The 26,797-nt window shown below is 41.2% G+C and overlaps 1 protein-coding gene across 2 annotated transcripts; it reads right to left on the bottom strand.

Moving 5' to 3' along the window:
- Window positions 1–936: 936 nt before the first annotated feature.
- Window positions 937–22,945, bottom strand: LOC101156684 (matrix metalloproteinase-16). 2 transcript variants are annotated; one of them, XM_011487032.3, is made up of 11 exons: window positions 22,332–22,944; window positions 18,561–18,709; window positions 18,343–18,357; window positions 17,975–18,091; window positions 16,753–17,057; window positions 12,817–12,978; window positions 12,320–12,537; window positions 12,092–12,230; window positions 10,738–10,888; window positions 6,594–6,709; window positions 937–5,210 (listed from the first exon to the last, which is right to left on the bottom strand). In XM_011487032.3, exons 1-11 carry the CDS (start codon window positions 22,458–22,460, stop codon window positions 4,849–4,851), a joined length of 1,863 nt encoding a protein of 620 aa, XP_011485334.1. In that variant the 5' UTR covers window positions 22,461–22,944; the 3' UTR covers window positions 937–4,848. The 2 variants fall into 2 exon arrangements, with proteins under 2 accessions (XP_011485334.1, XP_004079542.1); XM_004079494.4 differs by lacking the exon at window positions 18,343–18,357 and having other exon boundaries at window positions 22,332–22,945.
- Window positions 22,946–26,797: the final 3,852 nt, after the last annotated feature.

Genomic DNA, 26,797 nt, shown 5'->3' with positions numbered 1-26,797 from the left:
ATTATTTCATTTTTCAAAAAGTCTGAAATTGAATTTGTCAATTTCAAATAAATGGAAAAATAAAAGTGCTTGTGTCATTTCTGGATAGTTTTGGTCATTAGGTGAGTTACGGGGTTTGTATTTTAAATCTTGCACAGTTAAGTTGATATCTGGACAGTGTTTGATGGTATTTATTTTCAGGATAGCAAATAATAATCTTAGGGGAAAAAAAACACCAATAAGAAATGGCCAGTAGTTGGTATAGAATATTTTATGCTTAAAGTAATCAGCATCGAATTGAAAATAGCAATCAGCCAAAGTTGTGATAAAAACACGGCACAGTCATTATGATCAGTGTGTTGAATAAGATTTAAATAAATGCATATAAAAAAGTACTTCAGGGTATTTTATAATCCATCCAATCAGTGTGGAACTTGGACCTTTTTGGAGCTGATTTCTTGGCAATATCCTGCACAACTCAGGAACACACCCTACCCAGGGGACACTCTATTTGGACTGTTACCGGCTTCAGGACGGCAGTACACAGCAATCGGAACATGAACAAACAGACTAAAAAACGCTTTCTATCCCACAACCACCAACACACTCAACTAACATCCACACACTCACAAGATGTGCAATAAGTGGACTGGCATGAGGGTATGGCATTTTTTATCTTTCTGTGCTGCGTTTATACTTGCCTTAAACCAACTATGACATTGTGTTATGTTGTTTACTCTTGTCTGACTGAAATGACCCTTTCTGGCAGTTCTTTGTGCACGTACCATGTCACAATGACATTAAAGCTTATTCTTCTAAATGTCTTTAGGCCAATTAGGTGAAATGGAGTCACATCCCACGGCACATCTGACCATTTCTCTTGGGACACCCACCCGGCTTTGGCTGAACTCTGAGAATCAATTTAACGTTCGACAAAAGGACAACAACAGTCAAACGTAATGAATATGCACTCGTTTTATTTACAACAGACGGTATTTTCTTTCTCCATGGAGTCGGTGGATCAAAAACAAAAGTGTCCAAAGCAGAGTATACAGCCCGGCTTGTACATTATTTACACAAGTGAACCTCTTGTACATGGTGCCTCAGAGAATGTGTTTCACATGTCTGTAGAAGATCTAGAGTGCTCTTCATCTCCTCTTTCCTCCTTGTCTTTCGGTGTGATCTCTCTGTGTCTTTTGATAAGACTCCAATTTAGCCCTAATGCTTAGCAGCAAGTGTCAAGGCAGACAAAAAACACACACACACAAACAGAAGTCTGGAGACAAACGGGGTCCGTGTCATCGATGTGTTGAAAGCTTCCTGTGGTCCACAGATGTTTGTTTGAGACCATGGATGTCCGTCACCTTCAACGTCGGGTTTGCTTCTTCAGAAGATGGAAAAACACAAAACAAACTGCCTCTGTTCTAACAGGAGGGAGTGGTATTACTCTGTAGCAGTGAGACTTGAAGAAAATATTGCATTTTTAAACCCACTTTATTGACAGCTTGTTGTTTTCAGTACAATGCAATGAAATCTGAGCACACAGGGGTAACTACAGCAATAAATACATTATCCACTCGCCTATGGGGCCTTGTTCAGTTCTCCATCTCTGAGCTGTCACACCCTCACCACAAACACGCACACTGATACAACATCACGCACGACACCAAGCCGGAGGCGTCCGCCTCAGCCTTTAAATTACAGTGGTCACGGATCGACGTGGGCCGATGTGCACGGCGCGCCCGCAAATGAAAGTGGCTCCTGCTTCCACCGGTCTTAGAGTTTTGATATTGAAGACCGACACCACAAGGTCAGGCCAGATCTTGACTCTGTCGATGCTTGGATCGGGGCTCTACGAGGCTGATCAGGCATTTCACCGCAAAGATGACTGGAGCGAGAGCGATTTGTCGTCAACAAAAGGGATGGAATGGCGTCTTGATTTAACAGCGACCTTCCCACAAGCACCTCAGCCCAAGGAGTCGAACAATGCTTTCAGACAGAAACGTTTTAAATATCTGGTGTCTTAGAAAAATGGAAGATTGGATTACGGTTCCTGAACAGCGGACAGAAAAGCAATTAAAAAGCAATGTGGTGTTTACACTCACCAGCTAGTTTAGCAGGTACATGAGTGCTGTTTCATAGTTTTGTGGAGGTTTTTGAGTCAATGATGCTGCCAAACTTGCATAAACATTACTCTACATGTGCCAACATGTGTTCATTAAAAAGCCTTTTTCATCTGTAGTCAAAATAGTCTAAAAGTACATTCAAATGTATTTTATAACAGAAAATGAAAAAAGATGCATGAAATGTTCAAAAAGTAAAAACCAAACCATTAAAAGCAAAACATTTGTGCAGATATTCATGCTCTTTGCTGTTTCTGGTTTGATACTTTGGTGTTTGGCTGACGTAATTTTCCTTTACTTTTTATAGTCCTTTAAGTAAATTGTATGACTTAACATTAGGGCCACCGTAAAAAAGGAAATCGAGAAAAAAATCATAATTTAACAAGAACAAACAACACCATAAAATTATGAAAAGAAATTATAATTTTATGGGATCTAGGTAGAAAAATGTAAAATATTTTTTTTACATTTAAAAAAATGTAATCTTACAAAAACAAAGTCATAAATTTAATTTTTAGATTGCGTTTTTTCTTTTTTCTCATATCAACTCAATTATTGTAAAATTACGACTTTGTCTTTTATTCTTGTAAAAGTTTGACTTTTTCCTCATAATTTTACGACTATTTTCTTGTGAATTGGTGACTTTATGTTGATTGTTTGACTTAAAGTTCATAAATTGTTACATTTTTTCTCAAAATGTAAAAATCTATTCTTGTGAAATTATGACATTTTGATTATAAATCTGAGACTTTATTCCCATCGTTGTTTTGACTATGTATGTAATGACATTATTATCATAAATCATCTAATAATTTTACAAATATATTCCTATAAATTGTTATATGATTTATTTCTCATAAATTGCTGAAATTTTTTTGCCTAATTTTACAACTTTATTCTCATAAAATGTTAACATATTTCTCACATATTTATTTATCTTTTTGGTGTAAAACTACTCACACTGTGACATGGAAACAACCTCCATAGATGATCAAGTTGTTAAGGATGAGCTCCCGGTTCCTTTTAAAGAAGCTTGTGAGCGTAAACATCTTCATAAGTACAAACAGAGCTGTTAACAAGATCTGAGAAAGCCACACGACGCTTTTAAAGACGGCGTTTCATTAGTACCAAAGCTGCGTGATGCAACACAAAGTAAAACAGCAACTGAAAAATTAATAATGTCTGGCTTTGTTCGGCCTGATCTGACTCCCAAGTTCCCTAGTGCCGCCATCTTTTCCCCATAAAATGTGTCCAGGCATCTGCCACACGTCGTGGCTCAGAACACAAATGTCAGATTCTGGTCACTGTGCTGCTTTTCCTAAAACCCAGTGAATGAATCCACATGTCATTTGTTTAGCGTCCCATACTTTCAGCTCAGGATTGCGTTTGCATAAGGGTTAGTTGTAGTTACAGTGCATAAAGCAGCCTGGTTCTATTACTGAACCCACAGGCTCTACTGGTACAGCTCTGCTCCTCAAATTCCCAAATTCACTCAAAGAAAGTTTGGATATATCAGTGATAATTTCCTGCTTCTGTTTGGACATGCAGTCTTCTGTACAGAGATGCTATTGATCAAAAACTGCAGGGAAAGGATGGAATCACCTTTGTGAAGCGTGACATTCTTCCAGATCAGAAAGAGGCGTAGATGGCGTTCTTCTTCCTCTGGGTGGCGTTGTGCGTGAAAACAATGATCCAAAACACTTTTTTAAATAAAAAACACCAAAAAAATGTGAATTAAAAAGCTGTTAAAGCGAAGCCGCTCTCTGGAGAGTTTCTGAGTAAACTTATCAAGAAAAACAGAAGCCGTTTCAAACATGACACTACACACCCATTAAAGCGAGTATTCTGTCTTTTACATCCGCACAATACAAACGCACACACACACACACCCACACACAGACACACAACTAGCCACCCTTTTGTCTCTCTGGTGAGGCAGTTAATGAAAGCTGATATTTGGCAGCTGACATTTTCCAAGAGCGGCGCGCCTGTTGCGGATCAAACTGTGGGCAGTAATTACAGACTTCACACGGCGTTTTCTTTTCTGACTGTGTCACTGAGGATCCAACGTCAACACCAGCATAATCTGGGATTATTTAAGGCCGTCTCATCAATATTGCAGAGAGGGATTTTGGCCCTCTTGTCTTTAGAAAACAAACTGCCACAAGAGCCTCAGGTTCCTCGCTTTTGCTAAATGCTGCATCCTTCCCCCCAAAAAATGACAGAGCAAATGAAGAAAATCAGAGCGTGATCCGCTGAGGAAAAACATCCAAACCGAGCGGTAATCCTCTTTGGAAGAAAAGGTTATATTTGGTTCGTGTACAGCTCCTCCACATGAATGATTTTACAGGGGTCAAAACTTTAAAAAAAAAAAAGAAGAAGAAGAAAAAAAAAGAAAGAACAGCTATGGAGGATTTCATTAAGGAAAGTAAGGATCCTAATTTGTCCTCTGAAGTTAATGCTGAGAGCTTTTGAAGCGGCGTGCAGAGATGGGAATAGACAGAGGTCCCACTTACAGAAGCGTAATTCTGTCCAACTTAATTGAGTGGGTCAAAGTAGATACATACATATTGGTTGGACAAAGGAGGCGTGGCCCCGTCTTCATGTGAGTTCTGCTGACTCTGCTTGCTTCTCAACCTGCCAACATGGCAAACCTGTGCTGTATCCTCCTATAGTGTCTCCAGTTATAGGGCTTTAAGCAAAATCTAGACCTTAATCAGAGCTTCCTACTCTCTCCTTTAGGACCTTAGACCCACTCCTGCATAGAGCGCTTGCAGTACAGTATGTGGCGCTGTGTGCTCTTCCTCCTGAACTGGAAAATGGTGTAAAGGAGGACCATCATGCACAGCGCCAGAACGCAGGGGATGGCGATGGCCACCGCTTTCTCCGTACCGCCTGTGCTGTCCAGTTTGATGACCACGTCAACGTCACCGTTGTCGTAGTGCCGCTCCTCTGCCGCTGGGGGACTCCAGTCCCAGTTGGGGTCGGCAGGGTAACCGTCGCATCCCATGAAGTCCCTCAGAATGGACCTGGGGTAGCCGGGCTCAACACGAAGCAGATTGTTGTTGAACTTCCAGTACTCCTTCCCCTTGTAAAAGTAGGTAAACCCTGGATGCCAGTAAAAAACACAGTTAAATACAGTTTTGCACTTGACATTAGACAAAACTGACGTTTCAGTATTTTGTAATGACTTGTTTGAAGACAATAAATCCTGAATGTCTGGTTTGATTAGTTTAGTTTAATTAGTTTAGTTTAGAATTTTTCTATTGAACTGTTTGTACTCATGATCCTTTTTATTTTATGTTTTACCCTACATGTATCCGCACAAAGCCTATCGAGACGACTGTTGTTGTGATTTCGGGCTATACAAATAAAATTGAAAAAAAATTGAAAAAAAATCAGTATACCTCTTTTTTTATTTACTTTGTTTTTATATTTGACCATTTTGGGGCAAACCAGCAATTAAAAAACAATTATCAGAAGAAAAAAACAAACTATAAGCCTTTCAAAATAAAACAAGCCTCCTTCGGTTTAAAGGTTGGTTTGTTAGATAAATTTACTCAAACACGATGCTGAGTGTTTTCCCTTAACTAATAACAGAATATAAGTCATAAATGACTTATTATATTCTGCCATTAAATTCTGTCATTGACGGTCTCATTTCAAGCAACCACAAAGCTCTAAAGCATGTAATATACTGACCAAAGTATGCAGATGAAATGTCTTTATGACTGAAAAATAATGTAAATCCTCACCTAATAAACCTCTTTTAAGTGTCTCATTAACGTCATGGTCTTTGGATCATTTCTCCAACCAAACAAAAAACTGATTTCAAAGAAAATGATAACCATTTCTTAAACATTTTCATGATAAACATTGCTTGAAATGTCTACCTATACTGCAATAACACAAAAACTCCCCAAGTATTTTTTGGGTTTCTAGTTTAATTATTGTATTAGACCCTCAAAACTAGCTCACCAGTAACTGTTTAGAGAAACGTAACAATCTGTTTTCAGACAATAAATATTAAATATCTAGTATTTAATCTTGAAAACATTTAATTTATGCAATCTGTAATCTGTATTATCTGTAATAAAATAAGTTTTTACTACGTTGCATAATATTTACAAGCAGAAGCTCTATTGTTGAATGCTGAGTGTTTCAAGAAACACACTTGCTCGACTTAGGGAAACTGGGAAGTTTTTATTTAATTGAATTTTTCAAGATTAATCTTTAAATGCATTGTTCTAGTCTTATTTTGAGATGATTATAGTCTAGAAATGAAGATAGTTGGACTGTTGTTTAAAAAACTATTCATGTTTATCGCTAATTTAAGAGCAGGAGATCCCAACACTTTAAAAAAAAAATCAAATTCTACTAATTTCACTACTTCCATTTGTTCACTTAATATGATTTAACTTGTGTATCCTACTCTTTCTTTTTGTAAAGGGCATCTTTATCAGTGTAGGGTTAAAGGACAATACTCCATACCATTGGTCTTATCTACAAAAGCTCCCTGTGGCGAGTCGGGGAGGCCCTTCCAGATGGAGATTGATTTGGGGTAACCTGGGTCCATCATCCTTGTGTCCTCATTGTACCTCCAGTATCTGGAAAATTACAGAAAAAAACAACTTTATTGCTTTATTAACTTTATTATCATTTAAGGCTCACATATATCTCAGGCATGCAAAACTGAATTTTTTCACCTGTGAAATATAGCTAAGATCAGAGATATACTTTCTAAGAGTGATGCTGAAAAACTCATCCATCTAGACTGGATTACTGTAACTCTTTGTTAGCAGCGTGTCCTAAGAGTTCCTTAAGAAGTATCCAGCTTGTTCAGAGCGCAGCAGCTAGATTGTTAGCAGGAACTAGCAGAAGAGATCACATCACTCCTGTGTTAGTTTCGCTTCACTGGATCCCAGTTGATTCTAGAATCAAGTTCAAGATCCTCCTGTTAACCTATAAGGCCTTACATGGAATGGCCCCATCCTATTTTTAAGACCTCATAGTGCCTTACCACCCAAACAGAACACTTCACTCACTAAATGCAGGACTGCTTGTGGTTCCTAGAATTAGTAAAAGTACGATTGGAGGTAGAGCGTTTAGCCACCAAGCCCCTGTTTATGGAATAAACTCCCAGCTCATGGAAGAGAGGCTGACTCAGTTTCTACATTCAAAGTTAGACTGAAAACATTCCTCTTTGGACAGGCTTATTGTCAGACTACTTAGTACTCAGAGATTATTTAACTTAATGTTAATTTGTTTAAATTAAACTAAACAATAACAATAAAATTGTTAATAGGCTGCTAGAAGTTGAAGCTGGGGAAACTATGGTTTACTGGGGTTCTGTCCTCTTTTCTCATCTACTTCTACCTTCCTCTCTCCTCTATTCTTGATCATTATTCATCATTTACTTCTCCATGCCTCTGTTTGGTGCAGTGTGATTCATGTACTGTTAATTTTTCTCTATTCTTCTCTAAGAACTCTGGTCTGGTACATCGCCTGTCCGTCCTGGGGGGGGGGGGGGGGGGGGGGGGGGGGGAAATCCCTCCTTCATGTGGACACCCTTGAGGTTTCTTCATTTTTTGCGGAATCCGTTTTTTTTAGGAGTTTTTCCTTACCGCCAATGATGGTCTAAGGGCAGGGAAGTCCAGTTTAGTTTAGTCTGTTTAGTTAAAGTTTTAGTATTATCCTCTTCAATTCTATGCATTTATGATCCTTTTTGATTGTATGGTTACCTTACAAGACTTGCGAAGCCAATTGAGACGACTGTTGTTGTGAATTTGGGCTATTTAAATAAAATTGAATTGAATTGCACTTGAACCTTTTTGAGGAATCTTAAATTAAGTCAGATTTGCTTTTTTCCCCCCTTCTGGTTACCAATAAATAATTCTGATGATGTAAAGAACCAAAGTGCATGTTTTAAGAAAGAAAACCTCTCATAGCGAAGCAATAACTTTCTATCATGTTTCCTGATCCCGCTCAGGTGCAATACTCTTTTTTGTTGGTTCTGTTTATTACAGCGTTGAGTTTCCTCTGACAGAAGTGTTTTCCAAAAAGGTTTTGTTTTGCATGAACACGCTTTGCTTTTTTCTGTTAATTTCTTGTGAGGGGCTTGTGTGTTCCCAACTATTTTTTACATTATTCAGTGTTTTCATGCAGCTTTCTGAGCCTATGTTGGTTTTTTTCATTGATTTGTGTTCTGCTAGAAAATAATCACTGTGACTGTTTTTTTATTGAGTTGAGAAACATTTAAGTTGGGTTTTGCCTTAAATTGTCAATGTTGACGATGATGGTGATGTTTTATTTCAGACATATTCTTTGAAAGGAAAGATAGGATGCAAAAATATACTGAGAAACATATGAAAACATGCAACACACACTCTCATGTAGGAACACCCATTTGGTTCAAATATAATCTCAATTCCCTAAACAATTGCTCCCCACAATTCAAATTTAAAAATCACCAGTACCTTCTACAAATTTAAATTCCTCCAATGTGGGCGTGGTTAACTCCAATCTATTGCCTCTTAACTTCTCAAGCGTCATTGGGAAGTTGCTTGAGGGAATATGTTGGTTTTTAAAGTTTGCAGATTTTGAACAGCGTTAGCGCGGTGAGATAGCAAAAGTGGCGTTCCCATGTTGCTTGCACGTTTTTTTTCTTGGAATGTTACAAAAATTTAATACTCAAATCGTTGCATCAAACGAAACAAAGCAACATGACATACGATATGAACATATTAGGAATGTGGGCGTGGTTTACACAAAAACCTCTGTTGCTAAGGTAATCCAAATATGAACTTTTTTCCAATTCTTCAAAAAATTACATAAACCGGTTCGTCACCCAAGGGCAACCAAAAAAAACAAAAGGGTTGCTATGGCGATAAAACCAACATAAAAGTCGCAAAGTGTTTTTTCTCCTGAACTTGGTAGATTTTTGGGGCGGCTGTGAGGTGTAGCAGATGTTAGCCAATGAGAGTAGCTCACAGGGGCGGGGTTTAAATTCTTATTCTTTGTTCTTAAACTCCTTTATTTTTGGATGTTGTGTTGAGTGTAAACTGGTTCTGTTTCATGGCTTTTTTATAACTCAGGCAGTCCGAGTTGTAAAAGGAAGTCTTTTCACCCCTTGGACAACAAAAACAAAATAAAAGGCTTCTTATAATTTTTCTTATGTTGCCGCACTTAAAATATTCACTTATTTTAAAAATAAGGAGACAAAACTGATGTATAAAAGGCTGATTGAAGTGATAAAACATTTGGTTGTGCTTCAATCAATCAATCAATCAATCAATCAATCAATCAATCAATCAATCAATCAATCAATCAATCAATCAATCAATCAATCAATCAATCAATCAATCAATCAATCAATCAATCAATCAATCAATCAGTGATACTTTATTAATCCCACAAAGGGAAATTTAGTTTTCATAATATGAGCTTTGAGTAAACAACATCACTTTCTATTAGCAAACTTGTGGTTTTTCTTCTTTTAGCTCTCAAAACATTTGAAAGTGTTGTTGGTTGTCAAAACGTTTCATTTTAAAAGTAATTCAGACACCGTGCTCACTCCTTAGTTTTTCCAACGGTGAATATGACGTCATCGATTTCACAGAGTGAAAATCTAATTGATGTGAGCGTTTTGCAACGACTATTTATGAATTTACGGACTTCTGAAGATGGAAACGTTGATGGTTTATTAAAACAATTACATTACATTACATACAACTTTTTTGCAAAAAAATGGATTGCGGCCTATATTCGACGATCTAGTGAGCATCGATGCACACTGGTTTTTCACAGAGACTTCTGGGAAATTTCTAGGGCACTGGATTTGGGAAGTGTAGATTCGGACAGCACTACGAAATGGCGAAGGCACTAGATAGCGCACTTTATGGTGAGTGGTGAAGGAATTTGGACATACCGGCAGCCTAGATGTAAACTCGTGTTTTTTTCAACAGATTTTCCACAACGTTTCTGTTTTGTTAAAGATGTTAAATTTGAATGGTTTGAACATGCAGACAGCTTTTATTAAATCGATTTTATTGGCATTCCTCTCCAACACTGATGTCACAGTGATGGACTCACAGACCATCTGTCTCCAACACTGCTTGGGACAGATTGCTGTGTTCGTCAGAATGGGGCATCATGAGTTTCAGGATGACTAAAATTTTTGTCAGCTCCCACAACAGGGTCCACCGGCCTTTCAGGATATGATATATCGTGACAGATGAATTTGTGAGTCACATTGACATACTCTCATAGAGTATGATGCCTGTGACGAACATAAATGAACAACAGATTTCTGTCTGATGTCTGATTTATTTATGAAGAAAAATAAGACTTTACAAGAAAAGTCTAGTTTGAAAGCTTCAAAGGTACCTCAAACAAATACTTCATAGTATAATAGTTGACTAATTCCCGAATAAAAATGTACTTGATGGGATTTTAGAGGACAGAGATTGAAATGCATTTGATCCACTGTGTGGATCTTCCTATTTGTTTTTTTGCTTCTGCCTTTAGGGGACACCACAGGAAGGTGACATGTGCAAATATGTGCAACGCAAGAGGCCTTCAGCTCTCAGCTGGTGGACAAGACAAGTAATGAATAAACCAACAAATGAATAAAGACCTGTCTCCTTTGAAGAAGTAGGTTTTGGCAACGTCTTCCCACCAAACAGCCGTCTCGATGTCCTGTTTGGGCATGCCGATACCGAACAGAGAGATGTCTTGAGGGTAAGAGGGCTGGAGGATTGTGTCCTTGAACACCCAATAACGATTTCCTGAAAGACAAATCCCAATTAGAATCAGAACAGGCTCAAACATGAACACACTGCAGAAACAATCATGTCATCAAAAAACCCAACACTGATGCTCAGAACTCTGCTGACGCTTGAGTTGTTTAATTCCTTTTGGCGATTGTGCCATTTAATTCAGCCGAATCACAGGGGAAGGGAAGCACTGGGGGGGGTGCAGCAGCTGGGCGGACATTCTCACATCAATACTCAAATGGTAAAGTCCCTCTGAGTGAATAAATGAAGCACGAGTCTCGCTGATCCTGCTGCTTGACAGATGTCATGTTAATCTGCTCGATCGACGACTGGCTTTATGGGTTCTGCACCAGTTCTCCTCGGTACAGAAGAGCCGCTGTACTCTTCTGTACCATCAAACCATCAAAAAAAGAAAAAAAATGGGGCGAAAATCTTTTAAGGAGGTCAAAAGAAAAGTATAAAATCTACTTATGGAACATGTCAGGGACAATCAGAAGGAGTTTTTAAAATTATTATGGGATGGCCACTGGACCTGCGACTTAACACGTGTCGTGGCAAAGTGTGAAAGTTGGCAATATTCTTTGGTTAAAGAGATCTTCCCGAAATTTCACACACACACACGCCGCCAGTCTAAAGCTACAACCACTACTGAAACTTCGTTGAACTTTGACCTTGGGAAGAGTCTCCCATCTTAAATTCAAACAAAAATCTCCTTCAAAGGACGAATTGCCTCCTATCTCTATCACTTCCAGCATCATTGGGAAGCTAATTGGGAAAAATGTTGTAATTGTTGTAAATTTTAAACAACGTTAACATGGAAGCTGAACAAAACAATATCATATCAATCAATGTGGGCGTGGTAAACAAAAAAAAACCTCCGTTGCCAGGGAAACCTACACTTTTGTCCTGTTCGTTCGTCCTATGGTTGCTATGGAGATAAAACCAACAGAAAAGCTGCCATTTTGGAGGGGAGAGTGAGTGAGGGACGGGTTCTTCTCAGCTAAAGAGGGCGGGTCAAAAAAGGTTTTTCAGCTTTGATTTAGATTTTGCGGTGGTCCTGCACTCATGTTTTGGATGTATCCAAACAATTCAAACTTTAAGTAGATTTAAAATATCCATCACTGCCTCCCCTTTATGTCCCAAGAACCTCAAACTAAAAAAATGTCTCAAAGGTGCAGCAAAATGATGACCTAGTCTCTGGGACTGCTTTGGTACCTTTGAAAAAGACAAACTTCCCCTCGCTGTTTTCGTACACAGCATCGATCTTGGCAGGCAGGCCTTTCCAGAAGAGGTTGATCTGCATGGGGTAACCAGGGACGACGGAGTTATCCCGCACCCTCCAAAACCAATGGTCCTGTGAAAGTGACAGAGCCGCGCCATCATCCCTCTTATCAACATCCCCGAGCGGAATGAGGTCTTGCTGAGCTGAAGGAGCTGCGGTACCTTGAAAACGAAGAGCTCCTGTCGGAGGATGGCCAGAGTGTTGAAGCCTCCGTCGCAGATGTTAGGTTTTGCGTTGGGGTCGTAAGGTTTGGCTCCCTGTGGGGGGAGAGGGGGTCTGGTGTGGCGGTCGTGTTTCCGTGGATCTGAAGGCGGGTGGAAGCAAGGCGGCGGGGCCGTGGGAGGGGGCTTAGTGGGATGTGGAGCTCTGTCTGGTGGTCCTACAAACACAGAGACATGTCAGCAGCTTTTCTCTGAAGTCATCTTTGTCTGTTTTTTTCTGTTTTCTGTTTTGGTGACTGTTTTCATCTCTTTAGCAGATTGGAGGTGGAGTCATGTGTCTTTGGATAACACAGGCTGCCTCACTTCTCTACCGGCTGACAAATGCTTGTTACTGCTCATCATGACTGGCACAAGCGGCAACAGTGACTCATTTTCACAGCTTTGTTGTTCAGCGTTTCAAGATCAATAGAATTTTTCACTCTTTTCGGCATCAGTACCATAGATTTTCTGGATGCCCTGCAGGTCATCGTGAGGTAGTTTGAAGTTTTCTGTGTCCATGTACTGATAGAAGGGGGCCATGATGGCGGTGGGGTCGTTGGAGTGCTCCAGGCCGAGGGCGTGCCCCAGCTCATGAACCGCAACCAAAAACAGATCATTACCTGGAAGGCAGAAGAAAGATGCATCAAGAATGTATCTTTAATGGTAAATGTTGTATTAAAGTGGGACAAAAAGGACTGTGTGCAAGATCTAATAGGCCACAAGGAAAATGAATTGTAGCTTATAGAAAAAAGCCCTCGGTTTACGTCAGTGTACATCTACTTCATTATTTTCATCTCCCCAGAAACTTTGACAACTTTGATTGATTATAAAACTAATCTTTCATTCTTAATTCTGTCCTGCAGCTGTCCAGGACTGAAGTACCAGATTGTTTTTGCAAATTTTCTGTCTTAATGCTTCTTTAAACAAACATTTCACTCCACCACAACCTCAAAACCCCCCAAAAAGGTGCACACACCTAGTACCTGGTGAAAATGAATTTTGGGCATATGGAGCAACACCCCCCCCCCACACACACACACACTTCCAATAAATTATGACATTGTAGAAGGACAAACATCTTCTCACAATATGGGAAAAACAAAACTCTTTTTGGAGCAATCTTCATGAATCTTCATGAAACGGCACCAGGTTAAGTCCACAACCACGTCAGCTGGACAAGCTCGCAAAAGTGACGTTTTTGTGTTGGTGGCACAATTTCTTTTTACCGTAATAGTGGGGAAAATTTCAACACATAAATCCATTTGACAAATCTTCTTTCTCTTTCGGCTTTTCCCATCAGGGGTCGCCACAGCAAAACGACCTCTCAGTCGAGGATGAGTCGCATGGTTAACTTGGCAATGTTTTACGCCGGATGCCCTTCCTGACGCAACCCTCTCAATTTATCCGGGCTTGGGACCGGCACAGAAGCAGAGAAGGGAATAGGGAGCAGCCCGGATTCGAACCCTGGTTTCACGGACGGAAGGCGCCGCAGACCAGCATGAGCTAAACCGGCTCCATAAATCCATTTGACAAATGATATGAATATATTAGCAATGTGGGCGTGGTTAACAAAAATCCCTGTTGCCAAGGAAATCTAAAAAATGTACACTTGCAGATTTTAAAAAAATGTCTCAAAGGTGCAGCAAAATGATGACCTAGTCTCTGGGACTGCTTTGGTACCTTTGCCTTCCTTTTTTTTTTTTTCTTTTTCTGACAAATCCCTGCATGAATGATTGACGATAAATATATATTCCAAACAATTACTCCTCTCCAGTCCAGACGTAACCTCCTTCAAGGCAATGAGGTGCAAAAAGTTGTAATTAAGGTTTGCTGGAAGTCAACTGTGTAACAAGAGCACTTCATTATCTCTTCTCCATTAAGATAAGCACTGTGTGCCTGCTTCATTGCACATTCAACAATGCAACCCCCCCCCCCCCCCCCCAAACAAAACAAAATAAAATAAAAGGGCCACAGCTGGCATTTCTGGTTTTCAGCTCTGCTGTCAACTTGATTTACAACAAAATACCCCATCTGAGATCAGCCTGTGTCTGGAGCTGTCCTCGGGAGGATGCCGCCCTTTACGGTGCAACATCCAGTCTTTCCTCCAACCCCCCCATTTATCTGACCCTCCCAGCCTCTTCCACTGAACCAAAAGAAATTCCCCATGAGGACTCCCCAGAGACAGGCCGGAGCTACCATTAGTGCACATGTCAGCTTGCAACAGTTAACACTCGCTCTGCTGTGAGAACCCATTAAAGACGGCACAGCCTTCTTGAAGCACACGTGGAGACAGGAGCTCTCACAATCAGCCTCAGCACGCCAAATGGATAGCCATGGGATGTCACACGGGGGACTTGAACTTGCGTCTGACTCGGGAGTCTCAGACTATAATCATTAGAGAAAAGAAAAAAGTGAATGTATGAAAGGAGCTGAAGGGTGGCAGGTCGCTCTGACCCTCCTCACCTTCAGACGGAAGAATATTAGCGTGTTGATACCAATGAAGCAGCCTGATGGAGGTGTTGAGAGTGCGGTGCAGATGGAATAATTAAAGCGCGCTTCGTTGCATGGCTCAGCAAGGTGTTTTATTTCCATTTTTAAGGCTGCCCTACTTGAACCACTGAGCTAAATAAAATGTCAATATAACTGAACAACCATAATCATTTGCCAGCAACCAATGTCTGAAAATAGCAGGGCTTTCGATCCTGTCATCTAAAGAGCTTATCATAAAAAAATAAATAATGCTCTGACAGATGGGTGATACATCTTTACAGAGCATAAGTGCATCAAAGACGTCTCAACATTCTTTGTTTTTGCCTAAGCGTCCCTCTTTCTGCCCCGTGATACCATCTCTATGATAAGGCCCTCCTGCCAAGCCATCTGGATTCCAATGATCTGCTTTCAATCTTTCCTTATCTATTCCTCCAGATGACTGCTCTTTTCTTGGCGTTCCTCCATTTTTTTTTTAGCACTACATTTTTCTTCCCTCCATCCTTTCTATCCCCTTCTTAGTCCTCTGCAGAAAGTGATCTCCAACCTTTTTCAGGCCACAGACCGGTTTACTGTCAGACAACATTTTCAGAGACCGTCCGGTACGAAGCTGAAGTAGGCGTCAAAATATATACATTTTTTTGGCCTCCAGTTTCTGTTAACTTGTAAGGGTAAAGGTAATCTTCATCCTCTGTAAATTATCTGCACCTGCTTTAAACCTGATTTCTACACTAGATTTTTATACATATGATATAACTCATGAAGTTCTGTCAAAATCGAAGCTAGAAAACCGGACGCCAACTTCAGCCTCATCTGACTTTTAAGGAGCGACGTATAAAAATGATCCCTGAAGCTGTTTTTTTTAAATAATACAAAACGTCCATCCACCGTTAGTGCAACTTTATTAACAGCATCTTCAGAACATCAGACAGCCAGTTGCTGAATATTATTTACTATTATTATAATTGGTGGAGGAAAGACTTCTGTTTTTTTGTCTGTTAAATGCAGATTTCTTTTATTTTGAAGTCGAAGGCTCTTATTCTGTTCCTCATTTCTCCAAATGTGTTTGTTTTTTGTTTACTTTGCTAGCATGGCGGATTTACATTAGTGGTTGGCACGGCAGCTTTAAGAACATCGCAGGTGTATTTCAGCGTGACGCGCCGAGTCGTAACTCTTCAGCCGTTTATGCAATAAAATGTAATTCCATCCGATTCTGTCACAAGCACTGAAATGCAACTTTTTATGCCTAAATGAAGAGCTGCTTTTCTCTGTGTCACAATCAGCTGATTCTCGTCGTAAATGATCAAAGATTTACAGCGTGTCAAAGAGGATGTGTGATATGTAGGAGTCACCGGTGACATCTCCGGTGTTAAAGAGTTTTCTTGATGAAACGCGATGGCGGTTACGGCCACTCCACCGTGGAGCGGTGTCTAATCATTACACTCCTAACCTGACCAGTTAAAGACCCACTGTGATAAAAAAAAGTGTTTTAAACATGATTTTGTGGCATTTTTTTGATGATGACGGACATTTTCCAAAAAGAATTAAGCTCAAATTTGCGTTTCTTCTGAGCATTTCAAATTGTTAAGATTCAGGAGCAGATGACAAAAAATGGAAAAATACCACATGTTTGACATATGCTGGACGGCCACAGGCCCCCTGATCCGAGCTCTCAACAACGGGAATGGGGGGGGGGGCTTGCTTCTCGCCAACGGTCCCGCCTACAACTCAGAGGCAAATTTCTAAGGAACTACTGTCACTCTGCAGAAACTACGTCCTGGAAAAACTACACAGGTTTTTTTGTGGCTAAAAACGGCATAATCCTCATGAAAATTCACTGGGAGAGCTTTGAAGATAGATTGAAAGATGATCATAGTGGACGTTTAGGACCTCCACTGCTTTCTTACCATCATGGTGGGAGTTCCCGAGGGTCCAAGGCTCGTCTAAGTCAAAGTGTGTGTCCCCTCCTATGCCTGGGCCTGGGAAGTAGGCGTGAGCGAGGAATCCTCCCTCCCCATCGAACGGTGAGCTGTCACCGTGAAAACCTGAGGCGAAGATGATGGTGATGTCCACGTCCCGCCTCCCCGTCTCCAGGGCAATGTAGGGCACTGCCTCAAAACGTAGGGGGGTAACACCCTGCCACACATCGAAGGCCCGCCTGATGGCGTCATGAGTCTGCCGGGCACCGACCTTTGGTGTGACATTTTTTATGCTTGAGGGGGAAAAAAATTCCTGTCAATTTGTTGCTCAGAGATGGAAATGCTCTCCAACAGGAGCATGAAAAGACAATTACATCATTTAAAATGCGAACAAACTCCATCCAACAACTTGTTATCTGATTAATTTTGAATGAGCTTGTCTTTTTCAGAATGAGGCAACAGTGAAGAAAAATGTTGTACTTGACACAACTATTTAAAGCCCAGCAGCTTCGGCTGAACCTTTACCGCAACGCTCTTATCAGCGTCTGGCAGGCAGAGTGGAGAGGGACATCTTCTTCCTCTCCCTCCACTCATTTTCATGGATAAAGTGCAGCAGCAGCAGCAGCAGCAGCACTGATTGACATTCCATTAGGAAAGGTGACTCATCAATTCAAATTCAGGGAGGAAGGAAGGAAGGATTTGAATAAATTGGCAGCGTTGTCATCTATTACTGCTGTAACCTGTCAATTTGCAGCCGTGCTGCCGGCCCATTTATTGTTTCTCCTCAGAATCTATTGAAATTCTGGGCTTAATCGTGTCAGATAAGATACGGGTTTTAATAATTCTGCAGAGATTAAGGTAGAGGAGCCTTCAGCCCTAACTCCCAGGCTAAAGTACTGTTTTATGAAAGGGAAAGAATTAAAAGAAGTTATGGAAATGTACCCTATCCGAACTCTAGAATTGTTTACATGCGGCGCAAAGAAGATCCAGTACCCGAGTAATTGACCTGTTTATCTGTGAGAACATTCACTGGCACTATATTTTTATCTTCCACACCGCCGGTGACGTGTTAGATCAGTCCCTATGACAACAAACGAACACGCCATCCCACACGAGAGATGGGGCCACGCCTGAGAAATTAACACCGACTTATCAGAGACGGAGCCCTGGTTCAATAGTTTCCATGGCAACTGCCTCCTCTGCTCCTCACCTGTAGGTGATGTGCGTTCTCTGCCACTTCTGCCCGGTCAATGCGTATCTCCGCTTCCGTGACCTCGTGGCACTCTTGACTTTGTCCGGAACTCCGCAGCGTGGTTTTTGCATCCATCTGAGAAGAGACGAGAGGGAGGAGAGGCTTGAACCGCCTGGACCGACCGACGGTCTGAATCAGGAGTTTCTAACACGAGACAACACAAAGCAGTGAAGTGAACTCAGCAGTTCTCTTCCTGACGAGTCAGAGCGGCAGAGTAGAGGATGCAAAGTAGTGCTAAACTACTGCAAACTGCTTGTGTTTCGAACCACATCAGGTAGCACAACTACAGAACAGACACCATACAAAGGCAAAGCATTAATTCTCACCTTAATGTGATATCACTGCATCACCATGCAAAAATGAGAAGAGGGAAAAGTGTTAAACCCTTCACCTGGGACTGCTTTAGGTGAGGTCGTGGTGGGGAAGGTTAAATAAACATTTTTATCTTCACTAACATGAAGCAGCATTTCTCATCAGTAGGTGGTGAAAATATACGAGCAGACACTGGGGAGCTAACAGCCTGATTACATGTGCAGTTACTCACTCCATGGTTTTCTCATCCAGCGTCCCTGTGACATTGAGACCGTAGACGCGCTGCATGGCAGCGATGGCTGAGTGCATGGTTTGGGCCGAGCGCTGGACAGACATTCCCGGTTCTGTGCGGGAAAGGTAGCCATACCTCTGTAGCCATCCCTGCAAAACAAAGAGGATGGTCGTCCGACAAAAATCAAACTCAAAAGAGAAAAGATTCTACATTTAGAAATGTTCCAGTTAGAAAACCCGTTGATATATGAATTTGTGCCAAACATTTTCCTCCGACTGCAAACGGAGAATCTGCTGTGCGATAACAGAAAGGAAGCATTGAAAAGCTGCATCTCCTAGAGAACCTTCAGTGCAAAGAACATTCCTTTGTCACAGAGTGTACTTTATTCACAGACAGGGGTGAATCTACGGGGGGAATTTAGGGAGGAACTGCCCCTCTACTTCAGCGTCGTGCACCAAATGCACCCAGTTGTGCATGTGCCAAAGCTTTTACATGGGCTTATTAAAGCACTACTCTCTATTTTTTTCCAGCTAAAACTGTTTTAATTTTGATTGAGATGACATTTACTGAAAGTTAGACACAATTACAAAGATCCCAGTTCCCACAAATACATTGCGTGTAATGAGGATTTGCAGATTAATGCCCTGATGGCTATTAAACACATTAGATGCCCGCTTTGTTTTGTTTGTTTTTCTCTGTTCTTGGCACGGCCATTAACGCCCACAGGCGAAGGTCAGTCGTCCCCGTCAGTTGTTTAACAGAAAAAATCTGTAGAAAATGTTACGTTTTTTTGGAGTTTGCACCAGACGGTTTTGTTCAAACCTCCATATTTGGGTCACAGTTTTGTTTTGGTTTGATAGAAACAACAACAAAAAACAAAAAAAATCGTAAAAAGGTTTTTTTTTCTTTTTTTTTTTTTTCTTTTTAATAAGCAAGTAAGATTGGTGGAAACCCTTTCACTGAGCCTATACCTCTGGTATAAGCTAAATGAAACTTTTGGATCCTCTGTAGCCCTTTTAACCACCCATTCGGGCTCTTTGGCTTTGAAGAATAATAATCTAAATAAATAATTGACATGCATTTTAGATTAATTTTTTGTTGGTATGGTTTTTTATTGATATTTATATTTTTAAACTGAGACGATTTATTACTAGCAAAATAAACTATGTGGGTTTTTTCTCTCCTTTTTTTTTACCACTGCTGACATTACACTAAATCCAGAAACAGGATGTGTTTTATCAACTCCTCCAAAATGCACATATCAAATAACAGCAAAATGATGCTAAACCGTTTAAAGCACATATTCTTATCTTCTGCTGCACAGCAGTGTCTTGGTTCAGTTCTTTACACTTCTAGTTCAGAGGTTAAAGTCCTCCATGTTTACATTAACATACATAAAAAAATACATTTTTAATAAATTCATATACAGTATATGTCCTAAACCAAAGTTGTCCCGTTTATTTTTGATACCAAGAAAACAATGTGAGTGCAACAGAGTAGACTCAATGACTCTTTTTTGTCTTATCATTTTCACATCTTTGACATAATCACTAGAATGCTTGTGTTTTTTTAATTAACTTTATAAGCTGTTTTCAAAGCAAATTACAATTGTTACATATAGTAATTTCATATGCTATTCGTAAGGTAATTTTGTAGATATTCAAAGTTAGAGTTGTGAACAAATGGCTTCATGGTCACAGAAACATAAATACTGTGAGGTGTGGTTTTGCCGCTTTTGCTGTGCTTTGTCTGTAAGGAACTGAACCAAATGGCTCTTTCAGTGTTAAAGGTTGCAGACTCCTGGCTTAAACTAAGCCTGGAGCAATGTCATTAAGCAATAAATAATACATTCTGAATGCAGAAATGAAGCTAGATTTATTTATTTACAGCGTTTATTTACTTACAGTGTTGAGACAATTTATGCATTTGTTTAAAGTGACTAAAAAACACACAGTTCTAAATTTAAATTAAAATGTGTTCTGTGCTGTGTCTCTGCAGAGCTGCAGTTTGTGTGGCTCTTTCAAAAGAAAATGCTCGCTTTTCACTTCTTGGCACAACTCTCAAAACAGAGAGGAGAAGTTGTCCCTATAGAGTTTGATTTTTACAAATATATAATAAATAACCAAATGTACCATTTACTCAATTCAGGACACTCGCAAGTCATTTGAACTGAGAGTCAAACCTCTAGTCGCTGCTTAAAAGGATGCTTTTATTTTGAAAACATTAATCCTGATAAATCAACCTCCAGGGAGATATAAACAGGCTTTTCCTGTTTTGACGCTTCATCAACGGAAACAGCATTAAGAAAACTGAAAACAAAATGTCAATTTTGACATCCAAATAGAAAAAGATTTAAAAAAAATTATGATTATAAATTCAAGCCCTGCATTGCAGTCTCTCCCTATGATTCATATAAGTTTCTATCCATGTAAAACATCAGTTGTGCATTCTAAAACAAACCTGCATTTCTCTCTTTATTTCTTTTTTGTTTCCAGAAATGCCGCACAGAGGCACAATTTTTCTGAATCAAGTATCTACAAATGTATTCCAACTGCCCTCAAACTATTTAACACAATCAGTTTGCCTGTGATTTTGTCACAGCGGCTGTTATCAGTTCCGTTACTTTCACTACAGAAAACAAAATAAAACCTTTGACGTAGTGGTGTTTCATTCAGCTTTTCTCTTTGACGGTAAAACAAACAACAACATTAAAATCCTCCCATCTCAGCTTTTAACTTATGACTGAAAAGTAAATCAATTAATTAAATCATGCAGGACTGCACCTTGCAGTTTTCAGTTTTGCAGAAATTGCACAGATTTTGAATCATGATCTTTTGGATTTTACTTTGCAGAACAAAGTTTAAAAGTTTCTTGAAATGATTGGATTAACTAGCATTTCCAGCTGTTAACGTCGCTCCTGCAGCTCAGACAGGGCTCACGTGTGGAGGATTTACAGCCCTGAACCACAAAGGCACGCTGCGGTCGGATGCAAATCTTCAGGTGAAGTCACCTTAAGTCAGAGAAATCAGACACTGGAGGCCCAGAGGGTATTTCCAATCTGCACAGCTGTCTGCGTCCCATCCAGCTGACCTCCCTATCATATGCAGTCTCTGCTCCAGCCAACCAATCTGATGAGCCGTCCTCCCTGCCCCCCCCCCCCCCCCCCCCCCCCCCGGCTCAGCCTAACGCCTTGTTTATCCCCTTCTCCCTGGTCCTGAGGGCGTGCTGCATCTGTGAATCTGCAAGGCGAGTTGGTTCAAAGACACAGATCCCAGACAGATACTGGGCAGATTTCACTGAGCCATTAAATTGTATAATGATGCGTGTGTGTGTGTAACATCTCTCTGAAGCTATTTCTTTATGGTGGTCAGGGGGGGCATTTTGTGCTGAGGATGGAGGAGACAGCAGCAATTAATGAGATTCAAATTAAGGAATCCTATTATGCAATGCGTACACGTTTAATCTTCATCAAATGATGTTGCGTAAGACATATGACAAGCTGTCAAAAATAATGCTACTAAAACCTTCTTCTGCTGGCCAATTTATGAGGACAAAAGCCGCTCAGGGTGCATCCTATCTGGGTTGAGGTACAGAAGCAGCAAAACAAAACCCCAGAAATGAGAATTTCTGCGCCTCTGTGATGACAGATTTCTGCTGACAAACAGCAGGATGCGCGCGGAGCCAGCAGAGGATTTGGGTGCTGAGGCTGAGGATGCGGAGGATGCGAGCTCGGTCAATGATGCTCGCGGGGAGGGAAGGCCATCATCTTACCTCGACGCTGAACTGCCGATGCGCCTCTCCGGACACGGAACGCGAAATCCAAAGCAGAATGTGCAACCAGAGAGCTGCCGCGTAAACACAATCCGATGGCTTTCTTTTACTGGCGGATACTAAGGTCATAATGACCCACTTGCTTGAGTCGAGTGTTTATCAGGAAGCCGCCCGTCAGCTCTGTGTGTCAAATGAAAACCATCGGGCCAGCTGTCACAGCAGATTCGGGCCAAATTCAAGAAAATGTCAGAAAACGCCAAAAAAAGGATGTTTCGGTATCACGCAGAAAAACAGCGACATGTTAGATCCACCGCTGTCGCCATTCCTGTTGACACCAGGGGCTTCATGTATCCAGCAGCATCAATGGCCATGTACAGTAAAGATACCTAGTCTGCGCAGGATGGGCTCCCTCCCGACTCGACGCCTGCGCTTTGATTTCTCACACAGCGCAGCGCTGCTTGGCAGCATCATGAGAGCAGCCCTGCAGAGCGCACGACACAATCAATGCAGTCCGCGTGCGTTTACCTTCACGCTGCAAAATCATGGCACTTTGCAGCCAATATTTGTCATTTCACCCTAAAATCGCGTGCCTGGAGCCCAGAGCCAGATTATAGTCAGATGAAGCTCGTTCCCTTTGTTGGTGCTTTGATCAACTTCGTCAGTTACATTTCTCGGTCAAATACATGGAAATACATACAACCATGTTATGTAACATGTTATACACATGTTCTTTGATCTGAAAAAGGCAAAACACATCGGCTTTCTTAGAAATCCACAAGGTGGCAGTGTTTCCCCGAGATCCTCTTCTCTCAGGGCGCACGGATCCTAAATCTACTCCACGTCCACAAAGTATGGCCACGTTGGTTTGATACGTCATTGTGAGTTTTTACCCAACAAAGACCATCATTTTGATTTACAGTGAAAAGGACAGTCTAATAATAATGTTAAAGACCTGATCTGCAACTGAAGGCCATGAATTTCGTCCTCTGAAAGGTCTTCAAGAATATTCCATGTTTGCTGAATAAACTGGAATACTTTTAAAAAGGTTTGCATTTAAATTGGTTTAATCCTGCATTTGAAATGTTGTTTGATTGCTTCCTCTCAAGATATCAATGGCTTGAAATGAAGTGGGAGGAAGTAAATTTAATCCCACCTGCATTCACTTTCTTTAAATTCAAATGTTCATATCATTATTATCCTTAGAATCCTCCTCAGTCTGATTTGCAGGACAGATGCTCAGAACTTCGCGGGCTGACATAACCGGACAACTCAGAGCTACACAGTTTGAGCCAAGAGGATCTCATTCATTCGTCTATGACTCACAGTATCCTGTAGACAGATTGTCCAGTCACCAATAGAAATGATTAGACCGAACAAGCAGCTGGTCTCTGTGAAAAAATCGAGGCGAAGGTACCAGCCGACACCAAAGATGCCGATTATTTCCAATATTCACGTCCCGCAGCCGTCCTGAACTGAAGGACCAGATTGGTTTTGCAATTCATCTTTCTTACTGCTCGTTTGAGCAAATATTTTGCCCCTGCCACACACTCAAAAACTCACCCAAATGTGCACGCAACTACAGCAGTACCCGGTGAAGATGAATTTGGTATACAATGAACGACCTCCCCCAAAAAATGATGACATCATAGCAGGCAAAACCATCAAAAAAATGAACGGGGCCAAATTCTTCTTGGGCTCAAATTCTTTTTGTTTTTTTCTTATAAAATCCACTAATGCAACCAAAAGACACATCAGGGACATCAAAAGGACGTCTTTAAATTATTATGGGATGGCCACAGGACCCACAGTGTGGCAACCATTATGTTGCTAAGGGTGAATTCCGGCAGTTTCGCAAAATATCCGAAAAAAAATTCTTTAGTTCAGGCAATCTTCACAAACACACACACACCAGGTTAAGCCTACAAACACAACTGAAGATTTTTTGACCTTTGACTTCAAAAAGAGGTCACCATCTTGAATTTCCCCCCCAAAAAAACAATCACTAGTACCAGCTACAAATTGAAATCATCACTGGGAAGCTACCTGGTAAGAAAAAACATGTTGGTTTAAAAGTTTGTAGATTATAAAAGGTTGTTAGCGTGGCGAGCTCACAAAAGTGCCATCCCCCTATTTCTCGCCCATTTTTCACCGGACTATTGTGAAAATTAGATCCATGAATTGTTGTCAAAACAACACTACATATGATATGAACTTCTTTGTAATGTGGGCGTGGTTAATAAAAAGGAAATCAAAAAATTCAATTTAGCTGATTCTTATAAAAAGTACATACATTTGTTCGTCACCCCCAGACGACCAAAACATAAAAGGGTTGCTATACAGATATAACCAATGGAAAATCTGCATTTTGAGGGTTAGGATTGGTCATTTTTTTTAGAATTTGTCTTGTACAGTTTTGACCAGGGTGGGTGGAGGAGTGTGAGGGGCCCGAAGACGCCACCCAGCCAGTTAGGGCAGTTCAAAAGTGTGCTGGCGGTAGTGGGTAGTGCCACACAATGCTGCACTCAGTCTTAATTGCATCCATCCATCTTCCCATCCCACTGAATCCTTTTAGGGGTCACAGGGTCGCCGGAGCTACTGTTGGGCAAAGACGGGGTACACCCACAACCGGTCACCAGTCTGTCCCAGGGCCACTTTCATTTTTGGCCGCTTTCTCAATTTGCTACAGTACTATGAAGTAAAAACAAAAACGGATGCATTTCCAAATGAGGGAAATTCTAAGGCTAAGTCACCTGTAAGACCTGAGGGCTCATGATCATCAGAGTCACATGACTCACACCTGAGAACAAGGCGTTCCACTTGGAAACAGGACGTGACAGGCTGAGAAACCCAGAAAGGGATTCCTGCTGGATTAAAACGCTCCATTCATTTACCTTTAGTTGTTTACTGAGTAACCCATTGGGATGCCATGGAGACTGCATGCTCTGGCAAGTGAATATGGCTGGCATCCACCAGGGGCCCTGGTCAGGAAAGGTAAGAGAGCAGAGCAATAAGACTCATGCATGTGTTTTTATTGGTCTTTCTCATAAAAATACATGTGAGTGTGCAGCATCACAGCAAAACAAACATTCAAATATTTGCCTTTACCACTTTATCCGCCAAGTTTAGCTGCGGGAGAATTGCCCTGAGGCGGGCAGATGGTGAACGTGAGCTAATCTGTAGCTTCTCTAATTAAACCTAATTAATTGATGCTTGACAGTTGCCACTGAACGCCTCAGGCTTTTCAACCATAGAAAATAGGTGCTGGTTTAGGTTCGTTATGCTTCTTTTTGGGTTCACTCTCAGCTGAGAGAAATCTCATCTGACTGCTGTGAAAATCCCTGGAAGCAGAGAAACTGAGTATGAAATCATAACTCTGCAGCTTCCAAAACCCTCCTGGAACCCTGATAAAACAGCACGTCTTGGGTTGCTTATTTTCTCTGCCTCACAATAAAGAGGCTGCAGCAGAGTGACAGCCAGACCTGCTCTTCATCTGAACGTCCTCACTCTCTACACTACACACAATAAGTTTGGGACATTGTGAAGAAACCTAGTGGATGTCGTAAACATGGTGTTGTTTGTATTGGGGTGATAGAAACAACTCACGTTGTGTTTACCACGTTATGGTCTCACTGTGTACAGTCTATCTTACTTTTTGGGGCCAAAACCAAAACAAAAAAAAATCTGAAAAACGTGGCATCTTTGTCAACTTTCTGTGGGGATAAAAAGCTGATTTAGCCAGTAAGTTGTCTCTAGTTCAGAGGTGGGCACTGAGGGCCGCATTCCTGCATGTTTTCCAGCATACCCTGCTCTGGCATGTTCTAATTGGCTGGACACACCTGAACCAGGTAATCAGCCATGAGTAGGGCAAGACTATCTGGAAATCATGCAGACACACCGGCTCTCGAGGCCTGGAATTGCCCACCCCTGCTCTAGTTCATCCTTCAAACAGACATGAAGACACAACGCCGCTAAGCAGACGAGCAGCGTCACCTGGCCATAGCGCCGTCAGGTTGGTAGACAGTCAGATGTTGCAGGTGAACTTGTCTCACAGAACTACTGACAGAGTTTGGGACAGTCCCAGGAGTGGAGACCTGCCAACGACCGACCACAACCATGACCAGAACCTAAGGACCTCTGACCTCAGACATGGTTTAGCGAACGCCACACAGCTGCAGGCCCGTTTACCAGATGTGAGGGGTACTCGGCTTTGAAGACCATGTGGATAATGCAGCAGTGGTCCTGTTCACTGGTGAGTGTCGGGTCACCATCCACAGAAAAGATGGTTGTCAGCGTTGCTGGAGAAGACGAGGTGAGCGAAACGCTGAGGTCAACATGGTCTCCAGGGTTGACTTTGGGGGAGGAGGAGCAACAGTCTGGGCAGGCATCACCAGTCAGAGCAAAACCAATTTGGTTCTGGACGGTCCTGGCACTACACGTACTTACCTCAGAGACATCACAGAACCATC

Source organism: Oryzias latipes, chromosome 17, assembly GCF_002234675.1.
Source record: "Oryzias latipes chromosome 17, ASM223467v1".
Taxonomy (NCBI): domain Eukaryota; kingdom Metazoa; phylum Chordata; class Actinopteri; order Beloniformes; family Adrianichthyidae; genus Oryzias; species Oryzias latipes.
Note: the sequence above shows the minus strand (reverse complement) of the source record. Positions and strands in the feature narration are given on the sequence as shown.